Here is a 10,634-nt window from a genome sequence, read left to right as displayed (position 1 = left end):
CGGCCCAGGCTAGCTTGACCTTCTCCACCTGGGAGATGTCTACTTTACCTTGCAGCCGGCTTTTGATATTGAGGGCCGCTTTGTATTGTGCTTTGGCCTTCATCCCCTCCTTGGAACGCTTCGGCCCTTCCCTACGCAGGGAGCTGGTGCCTGGTTCCGGTGAGCGGAGAAGGCTCTCTTCCTCCGTCCTGCTCATAGAGAGCACGCTCTCCAGATCCGTGTCTGTGTCGACTACGGCATCTGTGCGGCTCAACTTGCAGGCTGCGGAGTGAGTTGTTTTTGTTGTTGTTGTTGTGGCAGAAGCTTTACAACTGACTTGGCCTGCTCCCGCCAAGTCTGAAGTGTGACCGCTGGCGACACGCAGAGAGGATTGCTCCTCCCCGTGCCCGCCGGTGGTAGCAGTCACGCTTCCCACCGACGTTTGGGTTGACATCCCAACCCGTGCTTTATCCTTCTTCGCCTCCATATTTGGCCCGAGGGTCCATACTTTGAATCGGGAAGACGCCGGACCATAGCCTTAGCTAGACACTGCATTACCCCGGACAGAGCAAGCGACAGTGCATTACCCTTGTCCCGGGTAATGCAGTGTCCATTGCCCAGCCGGCACCCTCGTGGAGGTTTCAGCTAGAGGATTTTCGCCAGCCGATGTACCCATTACTTTATCTATGAACACTTGAAGCTGCTCAAGAGCTACAGCTACCCTCAAATATGATCCTTCCACTTCAGATATGTTCTTCATTCTTTTACAATCAAAAGAACACAGTGCTATTTTCTCCAGAAACCCTTAACAATATTGTTTGAGATGCCAAGCTTTTTTGGCACCTATGTGTTTCAAAAATGAAAAGAGATTTCGGGTTAAACTTTATAATTCGTATTTAATCTTGGTGGCTTAGCGGAAGCCGATTGCTTGCTATTGCCAGATAAACCTTATGCGAGATCGATATGCAACCAATGCGCAGAGGGGTTAGCATAGAACTAAACTATAGACGACGGCGTTAGATCAAAGTGATTGCCGAAGTGGCGGCAGCAGATCAAAGTAGTTGCCGAAGTGGCGGCGGCAGAGAGCCCCTTTAGCGGGAGAGCGCAGCAGCTCTGCAGAACGTCAACGTTTTACAACATAGGCGGCTCTCTCTGCTCATACAATAATAATGTTAAAGTTACGGTTATTCTTTAGCGGCTGGCCCGAACAAATATATTACACTAGAAGGGAATCGAAAAGTCGGGATATCCAGGCAAATTGTTATACCCGATACTCAAAATGAGTATTGCGGTATATTAGATTTGTGGTAAAAGTGGATGTGTGTAACGTCCAGAAGGAATCGTTTCCGACCCCATGAATTGTATATATTCTTGATCAGCATCAATAGCCGAGTCGATTGAGCCCTGTCTGTCTGTCCGTCCGTCCGTCTGTCCGTCTGTCCGTCCACTTCAGCGCCTAGTGCTCAAAGACTATAAGAGCTAGAGCAACGTTGTTTTGGATCCAGACTTCTGTGATATGTCACTGCTACAAAAATATTTCAAAACTTCGCCCCGCCCACTTCCGCCCCCACAAAGGACGAAAATCTGTGGCATCCACCATTTTAAAGATACGAGAAAACCAAAAACGCAGAATCGTAGAGGATGACTATATGTTCTAGAGTGTAAAATCTCAATCGTATAATTATTATAGCCAGAATCAAGAAAACAATTTCATTCTTTCTCGCTCTGTCTCTCTCTAACACACAGGTTTCATGGTCGGTTTTGCAAATTGCAAAATATGAGTTCAAGGATCTCAGAACCTATAAGAGCCAGAGCAACCAAATTTGGTATCCACACTCCTGTGATATCGGATCTTGACCGTTTCGTGTCCACACCCCCTTCCGCCCCCGCAAAGGACGAAAATCTGGGGCATCCACAAATCTCAGAGACTATTAAGGCTAGAGTAACCAAATTTGGTATCCGCACTTTTGTTAGATCTCACTATAAAACGTATATCTCAGAATTTCGCCCCACCCCCTTCCGCCCCCCCAAAGGACAAAAATCTGTTGCATCCACAATATTGCACATTCGAGAAAACTAAAAACGCAGAATCATAGATAATGATCATATCTATTAGGTTGCTGAATCTGTATCAGATCAGATCATTTTTATAGCCAAAAGGAACAAATAAATTTGCACTGGCTACGCAGCGCCCGACGTCACGCTCAGACTGATTTTCTGTCTCTCTCGCACGCACTCTTTGTCGTGTCGTTTAATATTAGCGGCGTCTGCCGGAGGAGAGCCGTACTGACTTAGTATCGGGTATAAATTTAGAGTTGCGGTCTCCGCAGCAACTCACAACGTTCCCCCTCGTTTTTTTTTTATACCCGGTACTCAAAATGAGTATTGGGGTATATTAGATTTGTGGTAAAAGTGGATGTGTGTAACGTCCAAAAGGAATCGTTTCCGACCCCATAAAGTATATATATTCTTGATCAGCATCAATAGCCGAGTCGATTGAGCCATGTCTGTCTGTCCGTCTGTCCGTCCGTCCGTCTGTCCGTCTGTCCGTCCCCTTCAGCGCCTAGTTCTCAAAGACTATAAGAGCGAGAGCAACGATGTTTTGGATCCAGACTTCTGTGATATGTCACTGTTACAAGAATATTTCAAAACTTTGCCCCGCCCACTTCCGCCCCCACAAAGGGCGAAAAAAATCTGTGGCATCCACAATTTCGACGATACGAGAAAACTAAAAACGCAGAATCGTAGAAGATGACTATATCTTTTAGAGTGCAAAATCTGAACCAGATCGTATAAATATTGTAGCCAGAATCAAGAAAACAATTTCATTTTTTCTCGCCCTGTCTCTCTCTAACACACACGTAGCATAGCCGGCTTTGCTTAGAGTAAAACATTAGCGCCTAGATCTCAGAGACTATAAAAGCTAGAGCAACCAAATTTGGTATCCACACTCCTAATATATCGGACCGAGACGAGTTTGTTTCAAAATTTCGCCACACCCCCTTCCGCCCCCGCAAAGGATGAAAATCTGGGGATATTCACAAATCTCAGAGACTATTAAGGCTAGAGTAACCAAATTTGGTATCCGCACTCCTGTTAGATCTCACTATAAAACGTATATCTCAAAATTTCGCCCCACCCCCTTCCGCCCCCACAAAGGACGAAAATCTGTTGCATCCACAATATTGAGGATACGAGAAAACTAAAAACGCAGAATCATAGATAATGATCATATCTATCAGATTGCTGAATCTGGATCAGATCAGATCATTTTTATAGCCAAAGGAACAAATCAATTTGCACTGGCTACGCAGCGCCCGACGTCACGCTCAGACTGATTTTCTGTCTCTCTCGCACGCACTCCTTGTCGTGTCGTTTAATATTAGCGGCGTCTGCCGGAGGAGAGCCATACTGACTTAGTATCGGGTATAACTGTAGAGTTGTGGTCTCCGCAGCAACTCACAACGTTCCCCCTCGTTTTAGATTATTTTAAAGCGTTCCATTCGCAGCCTTCTGTCGCATCCCCCTGTGTCCAGTCCATTAACTGCTGATTGTTGCACAACTATCGCATAATTATTGCATATTATTACCAGGCCTAGTATCATATTTCAGCAAGGATAGTGGCCCACAGGATGTCCCGTGCCACGCTCAACAGGCAGCTGCCCCATCATGTATTACGTATACGCAATGCTTGACGCGAGCCATTTCTGGTGCAAATCCCCAGGCGCAGTTAGCGGAAGAAAAAAAGAGAGAGACAGAAAAGTTTACTGTCAGTTTGGCGGCTGTTAAAAAACAGAACTCAAGTGTTGAATGCACAGCCACACCATGCCACTAGTTTTAGCTCCCCCTTGCATATCCTCGCCGTGTTTGTGTTGGTCTCTTTTGAGGCCTTTCAACAGCAGCGACAGCCACACTCGAGGGCGGATAGTGTGGCAGGGGCGTAGGCGCTTTTTAATTGCACTGAAAACAAAATGCAAAACACTTGTTGGCTGCCGCCTGGCTGCCTTCCAGCTAGTTGCTGCTGATATGGCATGCCTCCTATGCCTCCTCCCGGTCGAGGTGTCGTCAAAGTTCTTTTAACATAGCCAAATCCGTGCAGTGTCGTGTCATGCCCGTCAGCAGCAGCCTCTGTGCCATTTGCTGTTGATGCTGCAATGCCAGTGCCAGCCTCAGTCGCCGATGCTGTTGCTGTTGCAGTGGAAACTGCTTTGATTGTGTGCCATAACTGAAGGCAGTTTCTATGTGGCGCTTCCTTTGGTGTTGTTTCTCCTTTTCCCTTCGAGTGTCTGAAGTTCTGCTTTGATCGCATTGCAACATTCTGCGACAGTTTTAGGATTGTAATGGGCTCCCAGGGAGGCATTGGCAGAAGAAGTGAATGGAATTATTCTTTGATCTTTTCACTTAGTCACAATTTTCGATTGATTTCTAAGGCAGGCATTCGATAATGATTGATCAACCGTTAAGCATTCCTTTGGATGATATACGGCACATTAAATTACCCCTTTCGATCAGATAGTGCTACTTAATTTCAATTGTACTTGTTTCCCCTCCAATATATTCGATTTATTGAGCGCTTCATTAGCCGCGAACCATGTTTAATTAACGAGCACAATGGAGGAGTGTGTCACTGACGTTGGCGTTGACTGTGTCGGGTTGGAGGGTGAAATTTCCGACTCTCTGGTGACATTTGAAAAGTTGAAAATAATATAATTTCCAGCGCTATAGCTATATAGCAATGTATATATGAAAAACTAACAAGTTCGACTGTCGGGAAGCCCTGCCTGGGGATGGCTGGGGATGACTGTGGGCCAGCAGCTAGACGGGGTTTGTCTTAGCCAACTTTTCAACCCGAAAGAAGGAAAACTTTTGCGCTGCACTGTTGCAATGGACCTCTCTATTGTAAGATGTGTGTATTTAGGTGGGTATGTGCGAGCATAGGAAAGTTTTCTTGGCGCTGGGCCGGGGGAAAATGCAGCGTTTTCCGGGGAAACCAGGCAGCATCGGCGTAGTCTTTGGGGAAATTAAACATTTTCTATTTGAAAACTTTGCTCGTGTGTCTTTTGCGAATTCTGGTGCTGCTGATGCTGCTAATGCTGCTGCTGCTGCTGGAGCAACAGTTGCCCCTCCTTTCGGGTCACACTTTCGCATTACATTAGATGCCTTTGTTCCTGCAACAATTGCGAAAGTCATAATTTTTCCTAATTTTTTTCCTTGTGGCAACTTTTGGGTCTTCGATTCCTGTGACAAATTCGGCAGCAAATTGCTGGCAGATTTCCGACACCAACCGAAAAACTTTACTGTGAAAGTTCACGTTCAGGCTCTGGCTACAGAAGGGGTGGCACGGAGGCACGTCGGCACGGTGGCAGGGATCTAAATGTCAAGCGGGTTACTGTCATAGGTGTTGCATATTTAATGCGCCGCCCCCGGTGGCAACGCCAGCAGTGCTGCAACAGCAACAGCAGCAAAAACAACATCCATAGGAACAATTCAGCGATTGAGGCAAGTGCACCCCAAACGCAAAGTGCATGCAAATATTTTTGTCAACGATTGTTTTGCTCCCGGAATGAGGACCTCTGACTGCAGTTGAATGTGCAGCAGAGAGAGCGAGAGAGAGAGATGCTGTTGGGCCCTGGGTCAGGGGTCAGGGACAAGCACAAGGACAGAGCCCAGTTGTTGTCAACTGTTTGAGTAATTGTCGTTGGTGTGAAATTTGGCAACGCTGACACTGAGCCGGAAAAGGATTTGCTGGGTTATGTATAGTCCAAACTCTGATTGAGATGAAGGAGCAGCTGGATCGAGCTCTGAATCTAAACGGCCATCGATGGATATATATGGCTATTTCCGCTGTGACGCGGTCCCCAAACGTTGCCAAATTTCACTAATCACTGTGGATGGGAAATTTAACATTACGCTCGACATTCACTTTCAAATGGGATTGAAACGTTGTCAAATTCCCATTAAATGGAAATTAATTAAACTACCATCTATCTTCATGTGCAGGAATACACAGTTTCAAGTCTTCTCAAGCCGATAGCAGTATCTTTTTGTCTGACTTTTCACGAAAAAAATCAATTAAAGCGTGTTACCAAAAAAAAGAAGATATTGGAGTGCCGGAAAACTACGAAAAAACCCCCGTAGCTGATGGAAAAAATACGCATTTTCAGTGGGCAAACACGATGCATAGCGTATAAAAACAATAAAAAAGATTCTTTAAAAAAAAAAAAAAAAAAAAATCGATTCAAAAAAACCGAAAATAATTGGCACATTGCCGAAATGGAAATGCAGTGAGAGTGAATCCGAATCAAGTGCGGGCATGGGGCTTGCATCTGCTGGGGCATTATCAAATAATTCAGTTGTAATCTATTTTAATCTGGCAGACATCCCTCAAAAAAATGTTTGCTTGTTTGTTAACCCATTGGCAATCGCGGGATCCAATCTATTTATTACGCCGTTTTGCTAAACATTTCCGAGATTTAAATGCGGATTCACCCAGACATACACCCACTGTGACTAGCTGATGGAATGATGGAAATGTCCAGCTATATTTACGTCACAGGATTTTTTCCACCAAACCAAACGAGAAATATACGAATGATTTAAGCGGCTTAGTGTAATGGGTGCCGACCAGCGGGTCTTAGAGCAACGAATCTGTTGCGGTGGCATAAATTGTACAATTTAATTTGGCAATATAGATTAACAAGTTCATGAAACAGAATATGCACATACATATGTACTGAACTACAGAGCAAATGGAAATAAACAAACGTTATCTGATAGCTGTTTTTTCGGTCAGCTCAATTTCAGCTGGCATACACTCAATCATCGGCTTTTGAATATGTTTAAAATAACAATATCTTCAAAGCCTTTGTGTTGGAACCAATCAAGAGTTTTGTGTAGAAAGCATAAAGCAAATGGGGATAGTTCTCCTCTTGTGTGTTATTATTGAAGACACTGACACTGACCCTGACATTCCCTGATATTAGTAGCTTTAACTTCCTTCCTACTATAACTCAATATGATGAATGACCCTAGAGATAAGGAAAGCAAATATGTACAAAGTTCTTCGAGCTTTGATCTAATAAATTCCACAAAATTCCCATAAAAAAAGGGCCTTTTTTAATGAAAATTCATTTGGTGAAAATGTGCCGTTTACTACACCTTTTGGCAGCCCTGCCCGTGACGGTACTTAGTCGGCAGTACGCTCCTCGTCTGATTGGTGGCACTACCGTGGAGATTCAAGATGCTCCTTGGCAAGCATCGATCGTGATCAAAAATGAACCCCTATGCAGCGGAGCCATCATCATGGAGAACCTCATTCTGACCAGCGGCTGGTGTGTCCACAGGGTCCCCACCTCAGAGCTGAAAGTGCGCGTAGGCACCAGCTCCCGGAGCACTGGAGGATCCCTGATCGCCGTCTGTAAGGTCCACATCCACCCGCACTACGTCTTGGACCGCTACGACAACGACCTGGCCCTGCTGTATCTCTGTGAGAATGTGACCCTAACCGATAATAGGGTTCAGGTGGTACCACTGGCCTCGGAAACTCCCAATGACAATGCGGAGGGCATCGTCTCCGGCTGGGGCCACACCTCGTCGAGCAGCTTGTGCCTCTTGTGGAGCAAAATGATCTCGATTCTTGCTCGGGTAAGATTGTTCTGGATAGATTTCCTTACACCCAGATCGCAGCAGTTGCAGCAGGCCAACGTGAAAATCCTCAACTGGCAGCAGTGTGCAGCGGATCGATCGATCTTTGGACAGTTCAACCCCATCCAAGGCATCTCCGAGCGGACCCTCTGCACCATTGGGGTTGGGGCACTGGCACTGGAACGGGCGCCTGCTACTTCGACGAGGGCGCTCGTCTGGTAGTAAATGGCATCCTGGTCGGCATTCTGGGGACGGTAGGCTGTGCCGGGAAGCCCGATGTCTGTGCTAATCTGGCGCAGCACAAGAGTTGGCTAAAGGAGAACACCAAATAGCGGGTGGAGAAGTAGCTGCTCGTGGCTGCTCTTGCCAAATGTGTTTCCCATGTGTTTCTTTTTGCGAGTGCAACCACAGTCCTGGGGCGCCACTCAGCCCAGGACTACGGCCGAGTCCATGCAAATGTATCTCCGCAATGACCGCTGGACAGTTGCATTATTCATTGTGGTTTCAACAAAGGGAAAAAAGTTCTAAAGGGAATGTTAATGGATGCTTTCGAAGCCTAAAGTACCCTTGGAAGTGCAATTGTTTTAGTCACTCAAACATACTACATTACATATCTGTAAAGTTTAGAAACACTATCTATAAATCTTTGTATCTATATGGCATAAATAAGCTACCCCAAAACTAAAACTTCATACAGCATTTTAGCCAGAGATCGTAGGACACACGGACAAGGTTCTAGAGCGACTAATCTAGTGCATACCCACTACTCCAGACGATACCCTCCACAAAAACCCGATCAAATTGCCTGTAGCCATGTACTTAACTTAATTAAAGTTTATTTTTTGTGCTCTGCCCCAAAAAAAGCAAAAGGGCCAAAGACAAATGGGAGGAGGTGGCGGCAAGGCCATGATGAGGAGACTCGTAAGGTTGACACCATTTATAAGCTGCAGAAGCTGCGGCAAGTGCAACCGCGACAGGTAGAAGGCTTCACTCCTGCTACAAAATCAAGATCTGGGGACACGGGATTTGCTTGGGATGCAGGCAGCCAGCAGCAGGCAGCCGGCAGGAAAGGAAAACACTTTTAGTGGAAATTGAAAAGTTCTCTCTTTCTCTCTGTTTAGACAAATATCTCCGAGTGCTGGGCAGCTGGTCCTCCTTTTGGTGCTGTTGCTGCTGCTACTACTTCTGCCACTGCCTCAAGGACATCGACACGAAAGCCTTTTTGACCATTTATCAGAATGTTATTGGCCAAAACCAAAAAAGGGGAAAGAGGGGAACAGAGAACAGAGGAACAGAGGAAAAGCCAAGGAAAGCACAGCCAGCAGAACGAAGACAACTGCAATAAAATACGATGTTTCTATTACAGCGATTTACTTGCCACAGAGAGACACACAGAGGCACAGTGATGACATGGCCATCAACGAACAGGGCTTTTTCTGAAGGCTAGACATTCCCATAGGGAATGAAACTTGATCCCGATTAGAGTACTGTATCATAATGGATTTCAAATGAATCATAGGACTTTCGGCCTTTTCTCGATTCAGATTGGGTTCGCCACGCAGTTACTGTACGTCCATCTTTTTGATCCTTCACTGTACTTCAGATCCTGCTGTCCGCTTTCTCAACTCTACCCAATGTAGGGGTACCATTTCTCCGCCTCATGAGCAACATTTTTATGGCTTCTTCGGATAATCAGTTTTCAGAAGCCGTTTTCAGGGGTATCTCGTATGCCGCCATCCCCTTTATTTCCTGTTCTGTTTTTTCGACAATTAAATGTTGCGCTTCAATCAGGACAGCGAAAGAGAGTGTGAGAAATGGGTGATGGGAGGGGAAGAGCAGCAAAAACATTTAAATTAGGATTAGTTCCATATGTGCGTGAGCTTTTAAATCAAAACGGGCACAAATAGAGAATGAGGGAGCGGGCGGGCGCGGGGCTCCGTGGGGGAGCGTTTTTGGCCATTTGGCATATTTTTCTTTACGCCGCGGAAATATTGCTTCGGTTCTGGAGCCACACACACACGCACACTCACATGAATTAATGTCCTAACAACATTTGTAACTGAGCATTTGTCCGTTGGTCATGGGCCTACACACTCCCCTGGACGGACATTAGGAGACATTCAAACAGAGAGCACGGGCACGTCGACATCGGCGCCGGCGAGCGCATTTTCAAATTATATTATTTTTGAATGGCTTTTTAGAAATAAATAATTACACATGACAGCTATGTGTGTGTGCAAGGGGGGTGGTAGGGACGTGTCATTCAATTTTTATATTATGCAACTGTCAGCGAGTTGCGGGGTTAACGGCTTTAATAGCTGCACAAATAAAATGCATACTGCCAACGGAGGAGTAAAACAGAAACGGTAGAGTAGAAGGCAATGCAGGGCAAGCCAAGGAAAATGTAAGGAAAAACTGTGCCTAATCTGGCTATCTACGATTCCCGCTTAAATTCGAACGATCTTCGGCCTTGGTTGGCCCAAAAGTGAAAGAAACTGCAGAATAAACTATCCTTCATTATCGAACAGAAGAACGTCGTTAAATTATCTGGAGTACAGGGACATCGCAGGAAGAACGATAAATGACTTTATGGAAGATTTTAGCCTAATTAAGAGTTCCCTTTTACTTGTAGAGCGAATGAAGAATTTCTTCCTATAGTTTTTGCTATGGATACAAAGGAAGGGCAATCGGTCGTTCGCAAAGACTGCAGTACTGCTTGCACCTTGCTTTTGTGTTACCTGTTTCTAGTCTTCTTCCTCTCTCAGCCACATATCCTATTGCTTTTTTTCCCCAGGATAATTTATGAACCGAAATTGCGACCATTGAGCAGCATTTGCCATACATTTTCCAGCATTTTCCACCATTGTTGTATCGCATGTGGTGCGGCGACAACTCTTTCGGACAGGCTACATCTGTGGGCTCTATTTTTTTGGCGGCTCTCTGCTCTGCTTCGGGCATCCCACATCACATTTGTATCTTCCAATCCTTTATTTTCCGCCTTTCTTTATTGG

General features: G+C 45.5%; 1 protein-coding gene across 1 annotated transcript; it reads left to right on the top strand.

The window, feature by feature from the left end:
* The first annotated feature begins 7,119 nt into the window (after nt 1–7,119).
* Nucleotides 7,120–7,845, top strand: LOC117192935 (hypodermin-A-like). The gene has a single exon (XM_033397665.1). The coding sequence runs from the start codon at nt 7,120–7,122 to the stop codon at nt 7,843–7,845; it is 726 nt and encodes a 241-aa protein (XP_033253556.1).
* The last annotated feature ends 2,789 nt before the right edge of the window (nt 7,846–10,634 follow it).

This window comes from Drosophila miranda (assembly GCF_003369915.1).
Source record: "Drosophila miranda strain MSH22 chromosome Y unlocalized genomic scaffold, D.miranda_PacBio2.1 Contig_Y2_pilon, whole genome shotgun sequence".
In the NCBI taxonomy this organism is placed as follows: domain Eukaryota; kingdom Metazoa; phylum Arthropoda; class Insecta; order Diptera; family Drosophilidae; genus Drosophila; species Drosophila miranda.
Note: the sequence above shows the minus strand (reverse complement) of the source record. Positions and strands in the feature narration are given on the sequence as shown.